At 42.6% G+C, this 24,795-nt stretch overlaps 1 protein-coding gene across 2 annotated transcripts in view; it reads right to left on the bottom strand.

Moving 5' to 3' along the window:
* PLA2R1 (phospholipase A2 receptor 1) overlaps positions 1 to 24,795 on the bottom strand; it is a 172,537-nt gene that overhangs the window by 44,321 nt on the left and 103,421 nt on the right. For both annotated transcript variants that reach the window (XM_073634071.1, XM_073634072.1), the window contains exons 17-22: positions 22,523 to 22,680; positions 19,298 to 19,365; positions 15,650 to 15,756; positions 9,731 to 9,882; positions 4,394 to 4,508; positions 751 to 881 (exon numbers count right to left, since the gene is read on the bottom strand). In XM_073634071.1, the coding sequence (XP_073490172.1) occupies positions 751 to 881; positions 4,394 to 4,508; positions 9,731 to 9,882; positions 15,650 to 15,756; positions 19,298 to 19,365; positions 22,523 to 22,680 (731 nt within the window). The remainder of the gene's footprint in view (positions 1 to 750; positions 882 to 4,393; positions 4,509 to 9,730; positions 9,883 to 15,649; positions 15,757 to 19,297; positions 19,366 to 22,522; positions 22,681 to 24,795) is intronic.

Below are 24,795 nucleotides of genomic sequence, written 5' to 3'. Positions count from 1 at the left end.
TCTACTATGTACCTACAGGTAGGGTGCAATATCCTGTTTGGGGAGAGCCATTTCTCAACCCCCCCCCCAAAAAAAAAAAGAGGGCTACAGAATTGTGACACCATGAAGTGGGCTTGTAATTAGACTTGTGCACTAACAAAAAAATCATTCGTTTACATTTCATTCGTTTTTTTTTGCTTTTTTTCGGAAATTCAAAAATTCGGAAATCTGAATTTCAGATTTTCAAATTTTCAGATTTCCGAATTTCAAATGTTCACATTTTCGGATTTCCGAATTTTCAAATTTTTAAATTTTCAAATTTCAGAATTTCAGAATCTCGAATTTCAGAATTAGAATTTTCCAATTTTCCAATTTCCAATTTCCGAGTTTCGAATTTCCATATTTCAAATTTACGAATTTCGAATGTACGAATTCTGAATTTCCAGATTCCGAATTTCCGAAATTCCGAATTTTCCAAAATTTGAAAATTCAAAATTTCGGAAATTGAAAAATTTGGAAATTTGGAAATGTTGACAAATTTGTTGAAAAAACGAATTTGGAACTAAACAATTTGCACATGTCTACTTGTAATGACGAAGGTTACTAGGTAAGACTGGCAAAGCAGGAGTGGATATCTTGCCTTCAAAATTATTCTGGAATGTGATTTAACTTGCTAACAACTATGTAAAAATAAAATATATGGTTTTTTTCCCGATAGAAAAGAACTTTAAATAATACACATTCCCCATCAATAAAGTCACTTGTACTTACATGGTTTGTTTTAATTGGAAACCAGTTTGTGTATCTGTCTGATGTGCCATTTTCCCATACATCATAATCATCTCTGTTGAGTCCAATCCAAAAACTGTTCTTCTGTTTAAACAGCTGCATAACTATAAATGCTACAACAAAGAACAGACCGCCTCATTCATCAAAGTGTTTGAAAGGAGAACACTCTATATTGTCCAAGTCAATCATATTCAAACCTGTCCTGACACCCAACACTGAAAAATAAATCTGTGGGGCAATATAGACAACTCTTTATTCAGATAGTTTAATTAATAAGGCAAAAAGTAAATATTAGGAAAGATCTATTTTTGATCACAGAACACTAATGCCCCGTACACACGGTCGGATTTTCCGATGGAAAATGTCCGATCGGAGCGTGTTGTCGGAACATCCGACCGTGTGTGGGCTCCATCGGACATTTTCCATCGGATTTTCCGACACACAAAGTTGGAGAGCAGGAGATAAAATTTTCCGACAACAAAATCCGTTGTCGGAAATTCCGATCGTGTGTACACAAATCCGACGGACAAAGTGCCACGCATGCTCAGAATAAATAAAGAGATGAAAGCTATTGGCCACTGCCCCGTTTATAGTCCCGACGTACGTGTTTTACATCTCCATCTTTAGAACGATCAGATTTTCCGACAACTTTGTGTGACCGTGTGTATGCAAGACAAGTTTGAGCCAACATCCGTCGGAAAAAATCCTAGGATTTTGTTGTCGGAATGTCCGAACAAAGTCCAACCGTGTGTACGGGGCATTATACATATCTGAGTCCTACATATGATACAGCAACTTTTTTTAGGGTTCTAAAGTACATATTTTGTAATGGTTTATAATTTATTTTAAAGGTACACTATTACACAAATATATTTTTATAAAAAATGAATATATCCACTTTATGAGTAAAATAGTCTCCTTTAATTCCTCCAAATCCTCCCGTACAATGGACAGGGGACAGGGCACTAGGGATGTGTACTTTGCACATTGCTAATTTTCAGATCCCAGTGTAAAACTGACAAATTAGTAAGGCTGGGTTTATATATATGTGAATTGGATGCATTTTTAATCACATCCAATTCGCATAACATATGAATGTGACCGGCTTTCAGTGGAGCCGGTTCACACATGTGCAAGGCAGCCGCGGATCGGTTTTGAAAAGAGTCCTGTGTGTTTTTGGGTCCAGTTCAGGTGCGAATTCAGGGATAAATTTGCACCTGAACCAGAAACAGAAATGCACCAGACTCCGGACTGAAAACCACAGCTGCATATATGTGAACCCAGCCCTTTGCCTCGTACACACGATCGGATTGTTGGCCAACAAAACCGTGAAGGTTTGTGCAAAGGGTGTTGGCTCAAACTTGTCTTGTATACACACGGCCACACGAATGTTGGCCAACAATTATGAACGTAGTGAAGTACTAGACGTACTATGTGGTTTTTCAGCTCTTTAGCATCACACTTTGGTCTCCTTCTGCTAATTTCGTGTTAGTAGATGTTTGGTGAGTGTTGATTCGCGCTTTTCTTTTCGCGTTTTTCATTTAGCGCTTTTCCTTTCGTGCTTTTCAGTTTGTTTCTGAATGGCCGCTCGTCAACCAGACATGTTGCAGAATCGGAAGAGATAATGTGTTATTTATTATTGGCCTTGGAGTTATTGCTTTGACATTATTTTTTTGGTTGAATCATGATTTGATTTTTTTGGTTAAGTTCTATTGGCAGATAGCATGTCTAATTTAGTTTTCTTTTTTTAATACACAATAAAAAAAATTGTGTAGAATAATACTTGGTTATGTGTTTTACTTCAAATGACAGTTTGGGAGTAGGCAGTTACATTTTAAAAAATACAATGTAAAATTGACAAGGGACACCAACATAGTTGTATCTTTGATCTTAAAAACTACGGGATAATGGTGTTGTGGTAAGTTGCCCAAATAAAATAAAAAAAGCATAATAATATTATTCTTGATATCACTAGAAAAAAAAAGTCTTTGAAAATTAATTTGCAATAACCCCATCAGTATCACCAGCAAAGCAGCTTCATTATCCCATTAAAGAAGAAAAGAATTGTGCGCTGCATTTGGAGATTTCATAAATTGCCACGTCATGAATGTTAATTCTCCATTACGAACGCTAGTTTACAAGAGCGACCGCTTCTGGTTCGTCCTTGCTTCTGAGCATGCGTGTTTGTACTTTGGACTTGTGTACACACGCTTGTGAAAATCCGACAACAGACATTTGTCCGCAGAAAATTTGAAAACCTGCTAGCCAACATTTGTCCGCGGAAAGTCAGACAATTGTCCAATGGAGCGCACACATGGTCGGATTTACCGACAACAGCCTGTCATCACACATTTTCCGCTGGAAAGTCCGATCGTGTGTACAGTTCTTTATTATCAGGTTAACTGATGCATACTGACTGCTAAATTTGGACTGGGCAACTAAGCTTCAATGACCTCTGGTCACAAAAGCAATACATTTCGCTCTATGTATGTTCCTTTACCATTTTTGCATGCACTTATTATTTATGTTCAGCTACAAGCCAGAAATGAGTTTGCATCTGTTCAACCTACAGTCTGACGTTTTGGGTTTTTGCAGATTACCGGTAGGATTCGTTTTTTTTCTGTAGAAGCATGAGTCTGACTGGTGCAGTGTTCACAGTTGATCGTTTTCTGACAAAAGCGTTGTCCTTGGAAGTCACACTTGGCTGGTGGATTAATTTGTCAGCTGCCTTGGGCTGCATAATTCATGCATTGGAACTATACAGTCCCTGTTGGTTGGTGGATTATTCCACCCAGGCTGCAGGTAAATGTGCTAGCAAACGTCACTGCAAAGCCAGAGATGTGGGACTAGTGGTGGAAAAGTGACCACACAAACCATACTTATGTGTATTGCTACCATTATCAAATAAAAGTCTAGCCAATAATATATGCTTAAAGAAAACCTGCGGCATCAACGCTATTTATCTTTTGACCAGGCTTCTGCTTCCCCAGTTGCACATCTCCCTTTTCATTAGACATTAAATTAGATTATAAATACCATCCCCACCCCCATGACCACCTCCACCATTCCAAACCACAATGCTTGTGGCCTGAGCAACCTATTGGCATGCCGGGCGTTGTCATCTGAGGGGAAATAGCAAAACACATGCAATTATTGACTTTTAAAAAGTCACTGTTTGCCTTTACTTTTTGGCCGGGCAGCTTTGGACAAACTGGGGAAGAAGAAGCTGGATCAGGAACTGACCTGCTGACAGTTACAGGTTCCATGCACACTATAAGCTACAAAAACGCTTTTATCGGCATTTTAGCAGCAGTTAGGAGCATTCAGCGTTCTTTTCTGCTGGCAAGTCGCACCCGAAATCGCCCAAAAAAAAAAGTTTTTTTTACTGCTCCTAAAAGCTGAAGCTTCAAAAACACTTCTAGACTAGACTAGTGTGCATGGACACATAGGATAACGCTGTCTGCTTCTAGAAGCAGAAAAAATGCTCAAAAGCTGCTGCTAGGAGCGTTTATGTAAGCTAGTGTGCATGGCGTCATTATAGTTCTGTTACTTTAGAAACTAGAGGAGAACAGGTTCACCCTATTTTATACACAATTATTTAAAAAAAAAAACATGTAGCATATACCTTGTTCAAGATGATTGGAAATGGTAGACAATTGACCGCCATCATTTTTGCAATTCTGAGCAGCAGAATGCCAATCCAGTATTTTTCCATCTTCATTTTTGTTTACAAGGTAACACTATTTTTTGATAATGAAAAAAAAGAGACATTAACATCCTAGTAGGGAAACACAGACCATCTGTTTTTGACACAATTTGGCTGTTGTATTTTTTAAAATCATCTTACTTATTGGATTCACATAGCGGTGGTATAATAAGATCACAAAAATGGGTATTGGATTTCAGGCATAATTATCATATGTGATACGTGAGTTTTCCTTGTGACAATTCTTTCTGTCCAGATAATTGCTAAGTATATGGTTCTAGAGGTTAGGTTGAGATTAATGCTAAGGATTGGGAGAAGCTGCAGGATAAAGTAGACTTCAAAAAGTGAAGAATTTCTGTGTTAAAAGGGAACATCTAAATATATCCCAAAAATGTACCTATATCTTGAATTTCTACTGAAAAACTGTGCATGATTACTGCTGTGTATTGAGCCTCATAGATGTACAGTATATCTCCAGTGTCAGATCTAAGACACTCTTCCTCTGACTGCTACTCTCGGGAGACTTGGATTGAGATTTTGTGAGGTCACTACTGTTCACTGTTCTCCCTGCTGGAGAGGAAGCTGTACTTGACAACCTGCAGCACAAGCATTTGTCTACATCTGCTTCATCCATTCTGTACATCTGTGATTCCTCCACATCTCCTGCTGCCTCTTGATCATATCCCCCATCATTCTGCCGATCACTAGTCATTGGGGGGGGGGGGGGGGGAGCTCTAGCATGACAAAGAAAAGCCTTGCCTCTACAAGATGGCCACCTCCACATACGTAGAGACACAGTCGTGGAGAAAAGAAGAAAAGATGGTCTGCATGTCTGCAAGTGGAAATCATACTTTTTATAGTATATTGGTCCAAGCTAGACCAATGTAACAATGTAAAAATATCTATACCTGGATCTTCAAAATTAATCCTCTTGTATCCATAAGGATTCCTTCCAGAAATCTGGAAATACTGCATTATCCTACATCATTAATAAATAACTCAGGGTCACAACATTAAATAGATCAGTGTACCAATAGATTGTTACCTGCATTTAATTCCAGCTAGTGTTCACACTAGAACATCTAGCCAGGAAGGACCAGAGTCCACTAACACTGTGTATTCTGTAAATGAATATACCAATTATACACCAAATAAAGAGAGACAATTTAATTACAGATGACAATGCCTCAGCATATAACACACAACTGAGCATGAGCTGTTGGATCCTTTTTATGCCAACCCAGGAATGTATCATGAAATCAGTGGGCCCGTGTGCAAGATAAAATGTGGGCCTCAGGCGAAATGTGGGCGTGGCTTAAATTGTGCTACATATTGGGCATGGCTTAAATGGGGTGTGGTTTAATAGAGTCTGAGATGCTTTACATAGTAATACATTTAAGCCCAAAATGCAGCAACAGCATGCCGTAACCACATGCAATGCACACGTTTGCAGGGCAGTTGCAGCTCTGCCTCAATCTCCTGAATGGGGTGCATTCAGCGGGAGGTACTGCCTGCCTGCTGGTATAATTCCAGCCAGAGTCGCAAAGCAAAATATCATTGCCATGGTATGTGTGCAACCCCAGCCACTACCCCTGCAGTTAAAGAGGGAACAGCTGAGGGATGGTCTCAACTATGTGGCTTTTCCATCCTCCAACCTTGTGTGAATAAGCCCTTAGACTGGGGAGCTTCAAGACTAAAAATACTTTTAAAGGGTGCCGTGACAGAAAAAAGGTTGAGAAACACTGATGCAGCCAACACCATGGACAAAAGCCACCAATGACAAGACATTGCTTTGGTGTCATCTCCATTTTGTAACATCTGTAAATATTGGACAGTTTGCACCCTTCCTTTCTCAAGAACTGAGGAAGACACCCCCTTCCACTGCTCTGCACTGTTCCCCTGATCAAGCCTTTTCTGTGCTGGGCTGTATCCATACAGGGCTGGGACCGGCGGAGCTCCGATCTTTACATCAGCACAGTGGAAGCTCCATCTACAGCCTTTCTCAACCAGGATTTCACTGCATCCCTGATGATCCCATATGGCACCCCAGTGTGCCGCAGCACCTCAGCTGAGAAAGGTTGATCTACATAAGCATTCCCTCCTTCGTCAAGAACTCAACAACGATACATTGCTTCTGCTTTAAATTCATTATTTACCTGCAATGAAAAAGAAGAAGAGTTACTATAGAGCAGGGGTAGGCAACTTTTTGAGCACAGTATGCTGAAAAATGTTTTCAAACAAATTGAGCATGCCCATTTTTTGTGATAAAAAAAAGTCAACTTTACACTCTCATTCATAAAAAGGATTTTTTACAAAGTAAATGCTGTAAAAGACTTGAGTAGTAAGGAGAAATTAACATCCTGCACTCTCACGCCTCAGATCAGCCCCAATTCACGTACCTTCACACCTCAAACCACTGTCCCCCTTGCATATCTGCCCCACCACTGTACTCCCATGCACATCTGCTCCACCACTGTACTCCCCTGCATATCTGCCCCACCACTGTACTCCCCTGCACATCTGCCCCACCACGGTAACCCCCTGTACATCTGCTCCACCACTGTACTCCCCTGCATATCTGCCCCACCACTGTACTCCCCTGCACATCTGCCCCACCACGGTAACCCCTTGTACATCTGCCCCATCATTGTACCACCCTGCTCTTCTGTCCCACCACTGTAACCGCCGGCTCATCTGCCCCACCAATGTACCCCCTTTCTCATCTGCCCCACCACTGTAACCCCCTGCACATCTGCCCCACCACTGTACTACCCTGCTCATCTGTCCCACCACTGTACCACCCTGCTCTTGTGTCCCACCACTGTAACCCGCTGCTCATCTGCCCCACAAATAATCTCCCTTTCTCATCTGCCCCACCACTGTACCTCCCTGCATATCTACTCCACCTCTGTTCCCCCTGCTCTTCTGCCCCAACACTGTAACCCCCTGCTCATGTGTTCCACCGATGTACCGCCTTTCTCCTCTGCACCCCTCTGCACATATGCCCCACCTCTGTACCCCCCTGCTCCTGCTCCTCTGCCCCACCGCTGTAACCCCCTGCTCATCTGTCCCACCAATGTACCTCCTTTCACCTCTACCCCGCCACTGTACCCCCCTGTACATCTGCCCCACCTCTGTACCCCCTGCTCTTCTGCCCAACTACTGTAACCCCCTTCTCATCTGTCCCACCAATGCACTTTCCTTTCACATCTGCCCCACCGCTGAACCCTGTTCTCATCTGCCCCAATACTGAACCCCCCCTGCTCATCTGTCCCACCACTGTAACTCCCTGCTCATCTGCCCCATCAATGTACTCCCCTGCTTTTCTGTCCCACCGCTGAACCCCCTTCTCATCCCTCCAACCATTGTACCTCCTGCACATCTGCCCCACCACTGTACCTCCTTGCTCTTCTCTCCCACCACTGTAACCCCCCCCCCCTGCTCATCTGCCCCATCAATGTACCCCTTTTTCTCATCTGCCCCACCACTGTGCCTCCCTGCACATCTGCTCCACCGCCGTATCCCCATGCTCTCACTACTGAATCACCTTCTCATCTGTCCCACCAATACACCTCCTTTCACATCTGCCCCACTGCTCTACCCCCCACCCTGCTTTTCTGTCCCACCACTGAACCCCCTTCTCATCTGCCTAGAGTTGCCTCCTAATCCCTTTAAATCCAAACACATATGAATTACACAGGTTCTGAGGCTAATTTAATGCAGATAAGGCACCAAGTGAGTTTAATTATCACCTTAATTAGCCACAGAACCTGTGTAAATAATATGTTTTCGGTTTTAAAGGGATGAGGTGGCAACCCTACGTCTGCCCCAACACTGAACCCCCCTGCTCATCTGTTCCACCACTGTAACCCCCCTGCTCTTCTGTCCCACTGCTGAACCCCCTTCTCATCTCTTCCACCACTGTACCTCCCTGCACATCTGCCCCACCGCTGTACCCTCCTGCACTTCTGTCCCGCCTCTGAACCCCTCCTCATCTGCTTCACCGCCGTACCCTCTTCTCATCTATGATATGCAGAGTGGTGAAAGGTAGCAGAGATGAGACACATCTACCTGTCCTGGCACACTTATCCCCGCTGATCCAACGCTCGCATCCAGCCCAGGTGCTTGTATGGGATGTATGTGATGTCACATACAAGCATATGGAATGGATGCGCAATGATGAGCTCAGGTCAGGGGTATTTTCTGAAAGCAGTGGGCCTGTGTGCAGGATCATAAGTTGGGCCCACACAGATGAGAAAAAGTGCACCGCAGCAAAAGTTGGGTGTGATTTTCACTGCGCCGAATACTGGCTGTGGCTTAAAGGGACACAGAGTGCCGGGGTTCAGTAGTAAGTGACGCAAAGGTTCAGGAATAATTTCAACAAAGTTCCCAGAAGCTCAACAGTAATTCTATAAACTATCACCTGATTGTGGTTTTCTCAATCACAGTGAATTCCCTTCTTTCTGAGATTGGTAGTGGCAACTAAGCGAGTCATCTTCCTCCAGAGGGTGGACGGGACTAGCAGGACTGTGATTGGCTTTAGCAGTGGCCAATGACTGTCCTCCTCCTCCTGGAAACAGGGACCCCCCCCCCGTCCTCCTCCTCCTGGAAACAGGGACCCCCCCCCCCCGTCCTCCTCCTCCTGGAAACAGGGACCCCCCCCCCCCCCCAGCAGAACTGCATCCAATCTCTTCCCCATCACAAGAGCTGACGATCGCAGCTACAGTGAGAACCAAACATTTTTTCCCATTGTTTACAATGTGTGGGGACACAGTGTCTCCCCCTCAGTGCAGGTGCGGCGTGGGAAATTCTGAAATTAGAATGCATTAGTGTCTCACTGACACTTCCCTGCACTGCTCTGCTGATGGGGAGGGAGTCAAGTGCCGGCAAAAGCCGCTTCGCATGGCGGGGGATTGCCTGCCCCTGCTACAGAGGAAAAGTTACTCTACCCCCATGTGAAATTTGAACGGTCTATGTAAGTTAATAAAAATGTTATGCCCACTTTTGTGTTACTTCCAGCACAGCCCCCATACAATAATGCATTTAAAGCCTAACAATACTATATTTTCCCAGAGGTGGAGATGCAAATTAAATCTAATGTCACATCTCCCTGGTGTAATCCAGCTTCGGCAGAAGGAGGATTGATCTGTTATCATATGTAGAGGCCAGAAGCCAAAGGCCGTCTTTTATTTTACACAGGAAATTCTCTTTAATCACCTCCATTGAATATGGAAAATAATAACCGCATATATTAACCTTATATCCATAGTACAGCCAATCCACAGGGCATGTTCCGTGTTTCTGCTTGTCATCCTTTTCGGGGATTTTATCTTTTTCTATTCTGAGCATTAAGCTTGTTTTACAGATTCCTGAATTCATTGCAAAACAGTCTGAAAAACCCCAGAGACCTGGAAGAGACAGCTTTCTAGAGTTACTGATACAACACAATGCATTATCTGTAATCCTAGCCATGCCTTCCCCACAACCCACCCACACAACGCCTCCAGTGATCCTGGAAGACTTAAGTAGAATGATAGTATTAAATAAACTTTACAATTATGGCTATTTCTCTCACTAAACAGAAGAAATGATCTTGTATGTCTGAACAAGTAATGGTGGAATACCAATGATAGGCTACATTGGCAAATCCCATGATTTTGTGTTTAGGGAAGAAATTGCTCAGTCTTCTTTACAAACTGCTCAGTAGCCTATTTGTAGGAAATAAATGTACATAACTGAAAACTGATATGCTAAGGAGTACATTTATAAGGTTAGAAGTAGCGTCCATTAGTGGCGCCGGGGCACCGCCCCCTCTTTTCACGCCACCCCACTATATGCAATGGATAGATTCATGAATTACAGCAGACAGGTTTTTTTTTAAAGCACCTGATTAGAGCCATAGGCTTTAATAGGCTTCAAAATCGGATGGGCTCAGGTGTGTTACAACGGCGAATGAATATTTGCTGTTGAAACACTGATCCTCAATCCGGCCAATCAGAAGCGGGTGTGAGACACGTTTCCGATTGTCCTAAAAGAGAAGGCTCCCAATTGGCCGCCGAGGAGGAGGGAGGAAACGGAAGCCGCCATCGTGATGAACCATGGAGCACAGAAGAACAGGAAGCCGCCACCGAGCAGAGGAAGCTGCTGGTGATGGGATAAGTGCTACTGACCAGGGGGGGAGGGGAGGGGGTTGTTGCTATACTGTTTGCCCCACCCTCAAATTTTTTTTCCACCGGCCACCACTGGTTAGAGGAATGGCTGATGGTTTATTAAAGTGGTAGTAAACCGTGGCATTTGGGAAAAAAGTAATCTCCTGTAATGCAATGGCATAATGTGCTAGTATGCACCGCTCTCAGACAAGCCCTCCAGTTGTGTGCTGTCACCGCAGAAAGAGCTTCCATCTTTACCTTGTCTTCCTTCCAGGTTTGCAGGAGCCGCAATTACCTCACTCCTGCGCATGTGCATAGGAGTCACGGGCATGGCACAGCGCTCTGAAGGAATGGCACCGGTATGCCGTTTCTTCAGAGCGCATGCGCCATTGGTGCCACCGGCTGTCAAATGAGCATATATCTCCTAAACGGTGCACATTTAGGAGATATTCATAAGCTTACCTGTAGGTAAAGAACCAGAAAGCGGACTTTACTACCACTTTAATCTGATCAGATCAGGGACCAATTGGAAGATTCGCTTTTTTTATAATGCCCATTTGACAGCTGGATTCACATGCCCACCAACCAGATGGAGTGAATATTTGTTTTCTGTACCTGAAACTAAGTGCAGGAGATTTGGGCATGGGGCTTTGCGTACAAAGACTAACCATACATTTTACTGCACTTATGTCTTGCCAGCTGTTATTCTTACTTATTTTCATCCTTAAAGTTACTCTGAAAAGAAAAAAAAGCCACCTCTGATGTTCTCTGTCTTGCAGAGCTACTCCGGTCAAAGTATTTTCAGTCTCAAATGTCAATTTTTGGAAAAGACATACTCCTGAATTTGTATGAATACTATGGCAACTTGCTAACTCAACAATATCCACTGGCGGTGTCAACTCACCAAGAAGACATGAAATTCAACATAATTTATTAGAAGCAATGGCGGCCCATCCATACAGGGCCCAGGTGCGCCACCCCCCAATCCATGCATGCACCTGCCCCCTAATCTACATGAAGGGCGCCAGACGCATGGATTTCAATGAGATTTTTTTTTTAAGCACATGATTAGAATCTTAGTCTCTTATTGGCTTCAAAAAAGAGCACTGTACCCTGAGCCCACCCAGCTGTGTGACAGTAGCGAATATAATATTCGCTATTGTCTTTCTGATTCTCCTCTCGGCCAATCAGGAAGCAGGTCCTGAGACCCGATTGGCCAAGGAATCTTAGGACTTAGCGTTGGTTTGCGGCCACCCCAGGATTCTCAGGATTCTCTAAAAGCACTTTGCACAGTACACTGAAGATTCTCTGGCCAGTGTGACTCTGCAAGAAAGAAAAGATCGGAGACATGGGCAGAAAAACTGCTAAGATCCTTCCTTTAAAGGCTTTTCTTTTTTGGCAAGAGAGTCACTTTAGACTGGCTATTAGCCTTCCAGCCTGGCTGCCTCCAAACACTATGTAATGTAAATGTTGGTTTAAAAAGCTATCACAGTAAATTTGCAAATGTCAGAAAATTCACCTTTTAGGTTTCCTATCATACAGATCTTATTTTGTTTGCATGCTATTATTTGCCTTCAGCATTTGAATAGGTCCCCTAAGTTAAAGATGAATTCCAGGTATGGACATGTGCAATCCATTTTGGTCCGAATATAAATTTGAAATAATTTTTGAATTCCACATTTTCGGAATAATTAGAATTCGGATCGTTCAAAAAATGATTGAGATTTTATATTCTGTGTGAAGAATAGCGTGGTGTTAAGGAGCAGTCTGGGAAGCTGGAGGTCACGTCCTTAACAGCGTGCTTCCCCGCTGACAGACGAATATAAACAAAAGAATGCCGCAATGAAAAATGCAGGAGAAAAACAACATCGTGGGGTCCCTCCCAATGCATACCAGGCACTTTGGTGGTTGTGGGTGTGACATCAGCATGCCCGGGTCAGTGACGTCACAAGGGGGCAGGGTCTCCCAATGATGTCATTGGGTGGCCCCGCTCCTTAGTTATTTAAGAACTGTCAGATGGCGGGAGCCTTTGTTGGTTGCAGAGGTTTTTTTTTGTTTTTGGGTCGGCGGAAGCAGCAGGCATCGTGACTGACGTTGGATCCACTTCGGGGGGCCATTTAAAAAAACATTTTTTTAGGGCCAGGGTTGTGGGGAAGAGGCGCTTGTTCCCAGAGAGCAGAGCTGAGCCCCCCTGCCCCAAAGCACCCCACCATGTTCAGGGCATGTGGCCTAATATAGTTTAGGAGGGGGGTGGGCACTTGCCCCCCCTCCTTTCCTAGCCTGCCAGGCTGCATGCTCAGATAAGGGTCGAGTATGGATTTTGGGGGGGACCACACACCTTTTTTTTCTTACATTTTGGCATGGGGCTCCCCTTAAAACCCATACCAGACCTGAAGGGCCTGGTATAGACTGGGGGGACCCCACACTGTTTTTTTCTTTTTTGCATTTTTCATTGCCAGAATTCTTTTGTTTACAATTGACATGGTTGGTTGTTAAGGACGCGGTGGTCGGCTTCCTGGCCCGCTCCTTAACAACCAGCTATTCTTCACACAGAATTTGAATCGGTCGATCTTTTTTCGACCAATCCAAATTCAAATTGTTCCTAAAAATGTGGAATTCCTTAGAAAATAATAAACTAAATTGAAACTAAACGAATCAACAAAACAAAATTAGTAACATAACGAATCTACCTGAAACAAAACAAAACAATTTTTTCTGTTCTGCACATGTCTACTGAGCGGCCGGCCTGATGTATGACTAGGATTGAACAGTGCCCTGTGAGATGTTCAAAGCTTGGGATTTTTTTTATAACCTAACCTTGCTTTAAACTTCTCCACAACTTTATTCCTGACCTGTCTGGTTTGTTCCTTGGCCTTCATGATGCTGTTTGTTCACTAAGGTTCTCTAACAAACCTCTGAGGGCTTCACAGCACAGCTGTATTTACACTGAGAATAAATTACACATAGGTGGACTCTATTTACTAATTAGGTGACTTCTGAAGGCAATTGGTTCCTCTATATCAGGAATCTTCAAACTACAGCTCTCCAGCTGTTGGGGAACTACACATCCCATGAGGCCTTGTAAAACTCTGAGATTCACACACATGACTAGGCATGATGGGAATTGTAGTTCCAGAACAACTGGAGGGCCGTAGTTTGAAGACCCCTGCTCTAGATTTTAGTTAGGGGTATCAGAGTAAAGGGGGCTGAATACAAATGCACGCCACACATTTCACACATTTATTTGTAAAAAATGTTGAAAACCATTTATCATTTTCCTTCCACTTCACAATTATGTGCCACTTTGTGTTGGTCTATCACATAAAATCCCAATAAAATACATTTACATTTTTGGTTGTAACATGACAAATTGTGGAAAATTTCAAGGGGTATGAATACTTTTTCAAGGCACTGTAACTATGTAAAAATATATCATGCCTAGAATTTATCTTTAAGAACTTAACTGAACAATTTCCATTGATGTCCTTTGGAAACCTAGAAAAATGGGAAATACCGCGCTCTAAACAAAAACAAAACTAGAAATAAGCAGCAGCTAAAATGTGAGATACACACATATAAACAAATAACCAGTAGAGATAGCTGCGCTGAAAATAGTGATAAAATGAAAAATGAAACAATATGTGGAAAACAAAACTAAAACTCTAATTACAGAGCAAATGTGAATAGTGAAAAAGTCCAAGGCTGAAATTAAAGCAAATTGAATCAACCAAAATTAATAGTCTGAAAATGGTGCTCAAATAGATGAGTAAATAGGACATAATCTTCCACCACCAATAAGTGCCAAACACCAAATGAAATGCATGCTTACCAAAAGGCAAGCTAATGGAGTTTGCGGCTATATACCCAGCCAGGGCCTTTTTCCAGGGAATCAGGAAAACCACTACAATGGCGTCAGCAGAGGAGAGATGGGCAGCCGATGAACAAATAGATCGATCAAGCAAAAAACACAGATGGATACCAATTGTCACCCAAAAAATGAGAAAAGGAAACTCTCCATAGTGTAAATCTGGTATTATCATTTAATAAAATAAGAAAGAACACACTTACACAAAACACTGTTAAAATCAGCAAAGGTAGCCGGCCGGCTTGCAAACGCCCGTTCGTTAAGAAGCACCAAACGCGATGACGTCAGCACGTTTGGTGCTTTTGAGCGAACGGGCGTTTCTCAAGCCGGCCGGCTACCTTTACTGATTTTAACAGTGTTTTGTGTAAGTGTGTTCTTTCTTATTTTATTAAATGATAATACCAGATTTACACTATGGAGAGTTTCCTTTTCTCATTTTTTGGGTGACAATCGGTATCCATCCATGTGTTTTGCTTGATCAAGCTATTTGTTCATCAGCTGCCCATCTCTCCTCTGCTGTGCTGACGCCATTGGATTGGTTGTCCTGATTCCCTGTAAAAAGGCCCTGGCTGGGTATATAGCCGCAAGTTCCATTAGCTTGCCTTTTGGTAAGCGTGCATTTCATTTAGTGTTTGGCACTTATTGGTGGTGGAAGATTATGTCCTATTTACTCATCTATTTGAGCACCATTTTCAGAATCACGGACTATTCATTTTGATTGATCCAATTTGTTTTAATTTCAGCCTTGGACTTTTTCACTATTCACATTTACTCTGTAATTAGAGTTTTAGTTTTGTTTTCCACATATTGTTTCATTTTTCATTTTATCACTATTTTCAGAGCAGCTATCTCTGCTGGTCCTTTGGAAACCTGTTGCGTTAATTTCCTAAGCCCACATTGGCAGCCCAGAATTTTGGACTCCTTACAGAAAGCTGTAGTCATTTTCTGTGCATAGCAGTAGCTAAATGCAGTCCTCTCCATGTAACGGATATATCAGAACTTTGAGGATGTTAGAAATGAAGAGCAAAAGGGAGGGGAAAAAAAATCACCTGACACACAGGCATAAAATTAGTATCCCCCTAATCTATACATTTGTTTTCTTTTGATATGAATATTCTGTAAATATGATGATGAAGGATAATCCCGTCTTGTAGCACCAACCTGTGTCTGCCATGATATAGGCACACTGCTGTCCTCCAATGGATAAATCGTGGCTCTCTGGCTCCTTTTCCCAGTTCTTGTAGATAACAGGCAACCCGTCCTTCCATCTGCCAGCACATCAAACACAACTATTTAAAGATAACCTGTCATAGGCCATCACATCATAGAAAAACATTTATTTGTGATACAAGCTGGTAAGTGACCTGCTAATATCTATGACAGAACCTCCCTGCTATATCCACTTCCAGACCAGGTCATTTCTGGCACTTTTTGTTGACATGTAACAATCACTATTTTTTGCTAAAAAATTACTTAGAACCCCCCAAAAATATATATATTTAAAAGAAAAGGCCCTAGAAAATAAACTGGTGGGTTTTCCAATTTTTTATGTTACACGGTATTTGCGCAGTGGTTTTTCAAACACAATTTTTTTGGAAAATTTTTTTTGAATTTTAATGCAAAAAACACAATACACAACTGATCTCTTTGTAAAATATAAAAGATGATGTTGCGCTGAGTAAATAGATGCTAAACATGCCACACTTTAAAATTTTGCAAGCCAGAGCAACGACAGCAAACAACGTAAATTTTACTATACATAGGCAACACTTTCACTTTTATTGCTGTAAACATCCTTGTGACAGTAAAAGGCATGTGACAGGTACTGTTTATGGACAGATCTGTGGTCTATAAGACCCCAAATCCCTCCTCTGTCCTTAAAGCGGAGTTCCAGGGGTTTTTTTTTTTATTTAATTAAAAGTCAGCAGCTACAAATAGTTTAGCTGAACAGACACTTACCTGTTCCACGGTCCAGCGATGCAGCCGCTCCTCTCCCTCTCCTCTCCTCGGCGCATCCATTGGAACTGTGGGCACCCGGCTGTGACAGCTTGCAGCTTCACAGCCGGATGCACAGTGCACATGCGCGAGTCGTGCTGCGCTCTTCCAGAGGACAGGCAATCTTCTGGGACCTGTCACGTGTCCTAGAAGATTGCCGAGAGGGAGGGACCACCTAGGGGAGAGGAGGAGTCGCCTAGGCGGCCCGTAGTCGGAAGGAGGAAGTGGGACAGGAAGTCCCTCTCTAAAGTAGTCACCCACTCCCCCACCAAAAAAATGACATGCCAAATGTGGCATGTAAGAGGGGGAAGAGTGCTTAAAGCGGAAGTTCCACTTTTGGGTGGAACTCCACTTTAAGAGGATTCGATCACACCAAGATCTGTGTTTTCAAATGCTTTTGATTTTTGAAAATGACACCATTGAGATCCAGGTAAACTGGAATTGATGTCAGGTCATCACTTCTGGGTTACCATAACCGAGAGCCGCTCGCAGCCGATCCGGGCTTTGTCCAGCTCTCCAATTGGGTCTACCGGTGGGACAGGGGAGCCAGAGAAAGCCGGGAAGGTGGCGGGAGGACGTTCCCTCCCGCTGCTTGTAAAAGCAATCCAGTGGCTACTTAGCCACTAGGATTGCTTTTACAAGGGAGCCAACCACCAGCTCTAAAAAAGCAGCTGCAGGCATCATCCTAAATGTAACCACTTGAAGCCCAGCTATGTACGTGTACGTCGCTGGTCCAGAAGTGGATATACATAACAGTATGTTTGTTTCCATGATATGAGGTTCTACCAACTTGCAAGCACAGTTTGTACTTGCTGCCCCAATGTGGTTATTGGAATCCCTGCTGGGGTCTTGGCAATATAGATTGTGTCTGTTCTGCCCCACTCTCATGTATTTTAATGTGCTGTTTGAAAGTGGTAGTAAACCTAATTTTTTAACTTGTACCTACAGGAAAGCCTATAATAAGGCTTACCTGAAGGTACAGTGAACATCTCCTAAGCTTGCACAGTTTAGGAGATATTCAGAGTGCATGCAGCCGGTGACGTCACTGGCGCATGCGCTCTGAAGGTCCGGCATATCGTGTTTCCATTCCATAGAAAACCTATAGGTTTGAAAGAGGTGGACATTGTTGGCACAACATGAGGCAGCTTAATAGATATAACACATACTTTATTCTAGGGTTGTACCGATACCGATACTGGTATTGGTATCGGTTCCGATAATAAGCATTTGTGTGAGTATCGGTACTCGTGTAAATGTTCTGATACCTTTCATGCTCAGTTCTTTTAGCTGTCAGCAGAATCCCCCCATCGACAGCTGAAGGATAAAAAAAAAAAAAAAAAAAAAGCATACGATTATTGGTTGTTAAGGAGTGGGACCGCGGCTTCCTTAACAACCAATGACTCATTCAGTTGTCAGTCAGGTTCCCCAGTTGACAGCTTAAGTGTAAACTAAGTCCCGGCAATTGGAGCTGTCAAAAAAAAAAAAGCAGCTGGGCAATGTTTATCAACAACATTGCTCAGCCGCTGAAACAGATAGATAAAAAGGAACATCTACAGATCAAAGGGATGAACTTCGATCTGCAGAGAAAGTCAGTTTAAAGCAACCTGTCAAGTAAAAGAAAACATTTTTTTCTTTATTAAATGTTCCTCTGTTTAACCCCTTATTAACCCTTAATTTACTCTAATCAACCTTACTTAACTCCTTATTCTTCTCCATTTAATTTTTAATTTCCTGCTGATTTTTTCTTTTATTCACTTCTATTTTATATACTATTAATAATTGAAACTGTTTTTTGTTTGCTTTGTTCGCTAATATTTTTACACCTTTAAAATAGATTCGCAAGTTTCACATTAAAAAAGCGCACAATTTAAAATAAATACATTTATTTTGTTTGTAAATAACTTTTCAATGCTTTTTTCTGACAGTTGAAGTGTACACAAAACAGTTGCGATGGGTATCGGTAATTGGTATCATCAAGTATTAAAATAAAAATGTATCGGTACTCCTACTAGTTGTAAAAAAAAATAGTAACGGCGCATCCCTACTTTATTTTTTCCAAAGTTAAAATAATTTTTGCATTAAAAACAAACAGATTACAGCATCCTCTATGTATGACGTACCCAGAAGCGTGGTATACCCAACCCAGAAATGGAAAAAACTTCAAATATCATACAATAGTGTGTGGCATTACATTCCTGGTAGTATAACTGTAGTATTCCTTGTATGCTGTACCTTAAGGTAACACATACAGTAATTAACATATAGTGGGGTTTTCTTAAATATGACTGCAGAAGTGGAAAGATTAACCCTAGGCAATCAAATCTGTATTATTGTGAGCTGTCCAGATCGGAACAAATCAGATGGGTTTAACCTCTTGCTGACCATGTAACACATCTTCTAGATTGTAAGCTCTAACGAGCAGGGCCCTCTGATCCCTCCTGTATTGATTTGTATTGTAAGTGTACTGTCTGCCCCCATGTTGTAAAGCGCTGCGCAAACTTTTGGCGCTATATAAATCCTGTATTATAATAATAATAATAATAATAATATGTGTTGTGCCAATAAGGGTGGGCTCTAATGCCCAGCTGCTGAACATAAGCATCCACGTGTGCAGGAGTTTGTGTACTGTGCACTGCGCACTCCCAGCATAGTGACTGAGCTGTCACCGACAGCACTCACTCAAGGTTTCTGATCAGCAACCAGCAGGATGGGTGATCTCCATAAGAGCCCATCACAGTGGTCACATGACACAGAAGCCACACCACTTCACAGAAGCCACACCACTAAAATAAATAAATAAATAAATGCCGATACCTTCCAAAGCCATCTTTTGGGTTTTCGTAAACAAGACCAAGCCACCATTTTTCATTCTCTTTTGACATCTAGAAGTATAGTAAGTAAGGTATGTTTAGAGTAATGTTACAATGTATAAAGATATTTACAAACCAGGCAATAGTATATTTCTCAAACAGCAAGACAAGATAATGATATGACAACCATTCTTGTGCTGACAAGATCTAAAAAAATGTAGGGTTTAATTCAAACCACAGGGAAGGTGAATTCTTTAGATGGAGCTCACATCTCAGTATCTTCTCAGTAGCTAGGTGGACTTTGCCGCACAAGGGTCATCTCTATGAATTAATTTAGCTATTGATAACACAAAGTGGGGTTACATAGCTGAATAGAGTATAGCGTGCACAGGGACCATCAACTATGCTGTGTCTATGCTGTGATACCTCTACATTTATCCCTTGAGATGACTTCAGGCTGTAAAGCCTGCATAGGTGCTTAATGCAGAAGAGGCATCCATGCCTGTAATCAGTGCCAGACATGATCATTCAGTGCCCAGGGTGAACAAGGGTGGGCAGACATTCTGGTTAGAGGAGGGAATGGAACTAGCAGACACAGTGCGCTCCACCAAACTGTATATAATGTTTGTGGATAGGGGGGCTGAAGGACTCTAAGGGCGGGTGGAGGCTAAGGGGCTCTTGGGTAGAGTTGGGCCGAACACCCCCCCCCCAGTTAGGTATGTGCCAGAACTCTTGAACATTGAAAAAGTTTGGACCCAACCCACGAACGCTGATAAAGTCTATGGGACCCGAACTTGAAAAATCAAAAGTGCTAATTTTGAAGGTTTAAATGCAAATTAAATTTTACAGGAGCAGTGATTATAATAATGCTTAAAGTGAAACAATAAAAATGAAAAATTCCTTCAAATATAGTGCCTGAGGGGTCCCCTTAGTATGCCTGTAAAGTGGCACATCTGTACCGTTTATAGAACCTGCTGCAGCAAAACTGAAATTTATAAAAAAAATGACATTTAAATTGCCGGCAATACAATACCATTGCCAACAATACACAAATGTTTAAAAAAAGGCCCCTTTGGGTCTGGTATAGATTTTAAGGGGAACCCCATGCCAAAATAAAAAAAACAAAGTGGGCCCCCCAAATCCATACCAGCAACGAAGGCAAACCACTGAATGCCTGCTCCGACGTTTGATAGTTCTTAAATAGGTAATGGGTGGGGCCACCTGTTGACGTCACCTGGTGGCAGCGTCCCTTCATGACATCACAGACCTGTGCATGCTGGGTCAGTGACATCACAAGGGGGCACTGCCACCAGGTGATGTCAACAAGTTGCACGCCCCTTAACTTTTTAAAAACTGTCAAACGGCGGAGCAGGCATTCAGGGGTTAGCCTTCGTTGTGAGCGGAACGTTTTCTTTTTCTTTTTCGGATCTGGAGGTGCAGCGGGTGCCGTGATTGATGATGGATCTACATTGGGGGACATTGTTTTTTATTTTGATTTTTTTATATTATTGCCCCTCTATCTTTTTGTATTTACTCAATACAGACCTCCTTCTCAGCGCAGAGCCCACTGAGAATGAAAGAAATCTCACCTTCTTGTCATCACTGGTGATGTAATGTGACAAGGGGAGACAGTAAAAAAGCAGTCTGCCCTCACTCCTCAGTGGTGTCACGGTTAGACAGAGGTGTGCTCTCAGTGGGCTTTTTTTCTTTTCTGCCCACAGTAGGCTACTATTGGAGAGAGCAGAATCCTCCCTCCAGCAGCTGTCCATTCCCGCTCCTCCTGACAGGAGAAACACTGCTACAGTAAAGCACAGGGCTCTGTTCGTTGACCCACGCTGTGGGCCCATTACAAGGTAAATGTAGACCATTAGCCAATGCCCTAAAGCACATCATTGCTTTTGATACCACAGGGCATAAATCTGCATTTGCATGGGCGCCTAAAGTGACACTAAACCATACACATCCACTACCTAATGGCCTTGTAATCTATTTTTCATTAAATCTTTACTGTGTTTTTGCCACCTTGTAATTTCCTCCATGAGATCTAAAACCTCTTACTCTCACCCTCAAGAAGCAAAGCACATTTGTTGCGGTAATGTGCACTGCTCTGTGCACACTCCAAATCACATAGTTCACAGGCCATAGTCCATCTTGAGAGCAAGCAAAGAGGGTGGCTTCATTCCTACATACAGTGGGACCATGGAGAAGGAACGTAGCCACCCTCTAACAGGAAGTCAGATCACAGCAACACATGAAAAAGGAATTTAAAGCTTTGGAGGAGGCTGAGAGCAATAGTAGACAGAGTTAAGAACACTGTTCAGACTTTAATAGATTATATTTTTTTAAACCTGAGTTTAGTGTCACTTGAATCCTTTCGTAGACTATGCAGAATGTTTGGTCCTCAGTCATCCTACCTGAAGCCCAACTCCAGCTGAAACCTTTTATTTTGTTTTGGTTAGAGTGCAGAAGAACTTCTCTCAGGTTTCTAGTGCCTCTATATGGGGCTTTGGGGGAGATTCAACCTCAACTCTTGCCCTACAGAAACATATATTATCCAAACCACGCTTTCAGAGTTAGGAACGGTTAGAACATCTGACTGTGTTATCGCTGTTGATGCCTTGCCTACAACTGGACATTGCTAAAACAGGCACGGCTGTTTTTAGAAATCATGAGACCCCCATACATCCTTCCTGATGGGGCCCCACCAACCCCCTCCTCCATCTCCCCCGAGGTGGAGTGGAACAGCGGCCCTGACTTTATCCGCCTACGCCCCCCAAAAAAAAAGGTCCCTGCTCTGCTCTCACCTCCTGGGCTCCTCTGTTGACGTGATGGGGCCCAGGGAAATGTAACCTAAGCACTGGTAAACAAGTATGAGCGGGAGTGTGGTCTAGTAAAATCTATTTATTAATTTAAGCAGAAATGAACAATAAAGCCCTGACCCCCCCCCCCCCCCCCGTTTAGCTGATGAGGCCTTGGCCCAGTACAACAGGACCAACTAGTTGTACTGCCTTATCAGCGGCCTTGGATTCAGGCATCACAGGGGACGAGAAGTCAAAGAAAATCTTCCCACTAGGGTTCACAGATAAAAATAAAAAATCCCTGACCAATTGTAATTCTTTCTCACTCTTTCTATAGCTACTAAAATAAGATGCTTAGGCTGAAGTTAGCCTTCAATAAAAGAAGGTGAAATTATTGCAGACTGCAAAAAACCTATTTGTTCTAAACCTACCTTTTTAATCCTTCTGTGGATGAATTCTTGTTCAGCCTCAGAATGTATGGTGGCTATGTAACTTCCCAGCCAGCTACATACAAATTCAAATGCACCAAAGTCAGCATTTGCTTTATAGAACAAGTAATTTTTTCCTTGATAAAAAACGAACGGAATTTCTGAAATATAAAAAAGGAAAAAAAATTAGCTCACTTTATAACTTCCAATATTTTAGGACTGAAAATCAGAAAACACTATTATAAGAGGAGTGTGTGGTATTGGACCCCTTTTGCTTGCTAATGGGTCAACTTTTCCTTTCAAGTAAAAAAGCCTTTAATCTTTAAGGCGGTTCACATTAGTGTGATGCCAGACATCGCATGTGATTCGCACCGCATTGCTGTGCAGATCACATGCAATATCTATGCGATTACATCAGCAGACTACCCTACATGTGTTTACATCAGCAGACTGCACTTCTGTCATTCCCCGGAGTGATTGCGGCTGCCGGGCCCACTGATTGGCTCCCGCTGTGTCCAATCACAGCGGGAGTGGGTCGCAGGCGGCGCACGCGCACCTCCAGACCAGTTTGCATGGACAACATGCAGGTACATTGTTTCGCGCAGCCAGGGCCACCCTGCCGCAGTATAAATGCGATGGGCGGTCCAGAACTGGTTAAACACACTGCTCGATTGCTTCTGCCTTACTTCCTGGTCAGACTTTAGGTCATGACACAGGAAGGAGTTGACCGCCTGATCTCATTAGCACACACCCTGCATCATCTACCCTCAGCTGGTCAACTCCTTTCTGTGTCATGAACTAAAGTCTGACCAGGAAGTAAGACAGAAGTAATTGAGCAGTGTTTTTAAACAGCTATGAGGAGAGTGAGGTAAGCGTGTGTAGAATAAATGGAAAGCTATTTTATTTTTGCAATATAAATACATTAATGCTATATTGGTACATAGGGGAGCTGGAATTTAGAAAAAAAAGACGAGCAAAGATGAACTCATCTTTTAAAGTTCACCAAAAGCTGAAATGTTAGTTATCTAATTTCACTGGGGATTTCAGAAAGATCTTTCCATCACAGTAACCCAGGGACGTGCAGTCAGGGGTGGCAGGTGAGGCAGGGCCTCACATTAAAAAATCATGGCATGAACATTAAAAAATAAAAAATAATTGAGCTTCGAGGGTCGTAGCTCGGCAACCCCAAATTTGGGGGGTATGTAGCCTAAGTGCTACCCCACCACTGCTAAAAATGTGGGGCTCCTACAACCTATGGTTCCAGAGATATGGGGCTCCTTGCGCAGCCTGTCAGAAACAAAATACTAAATGGCCACTTTAACCACTTCAGTCCCGGAAGATTTGGCTGCTCAATGGCCAGAGCACTTTTTACAATTTGGCACTGCGCTGTTTTAACTGGTAATTGCGCCGTCATGCAATGCTGTACCCAAACAAAATTTGCGTCCTTTTTTTCACACAAATAGAGCTTTCTTTTGATGGTATTTGATTACCTCTGCGATTTTTATTTTTTGCGATAAAAATGGAAAAGACCGAAAATTTGGAAAAAAAAATGAAATTTTCTACTTTTTGTTATAGAAAAAATCCAGCCAATCCAGTATTCAGCCACATGTCTTTGGTAAAAAAAAAATGTCAATAAGCGTATATTTATTGGTTTGTGCAAAAGTTAAGGCGTCTACAAACTAGGGTACATTTTCTGGAATTTACGCAGCTTTTAGTATATGACTGCCTATCTCATTTCTTGAGGTGCTAAAATGGAAGGGCAGTACAACCCCCCCCCCATGACCTCATTTTGGAAAGTAGACACCCCAAGGAAATTGCTGAGAGGCATGTTGAGCCCATTGAATATTTTATTTTTTGTCACAAGTGATTGAAAAATAACAAAAAAATTAAAAATTTACACAAAGTTGTCACTAAATTAAATATTGCTCACACATGCCATGGTTATATGTGGAATTACACCCCAAAATACATTCTGCTGCTTCTCCTGAGTACAGGGATACCACACGTGTGGGACTTTTTGAGGGCCTGGCCGCATACAGGACCCCGAAAACCAATCACCGCCTTCAGGATTTCTAAGGGCGTAAATTTTTTATTTCACTCCTCACTGCCTATCACAGTTTTGGAGGCCATGAAATGCCAAGATAGCACAACCCCCCCCCCCCCCAAATGACCCCATTTTGGAAAGCAGACAGCCCAAGCTATTTGCATGGTGAGTATTTTGCAGATTTCACTTTTTGTCACAAAGTTTTGAAAATTAAAAAAAGAAAAAAAATGTA

Source organism: Aquarana catesbeiana, linkage group LG06, assembly GCF_042186555.1.
Source record: "Aquarana catesbeiana isolate 2022-GZ linkage group LG06, ASM4218655v1, whole genome shotgun sequence".
NCBI lineage: Eukaryota > Metazoa > Chordata > Amphibia > Anura > Ranidae > Aquarana > Aquarana catesbeiana.
The sequence above is the reverse complement of the archived record's forward strand: the minus strand, read 5'-3'. Positions and strand labels throughout refer to the sequence as shown.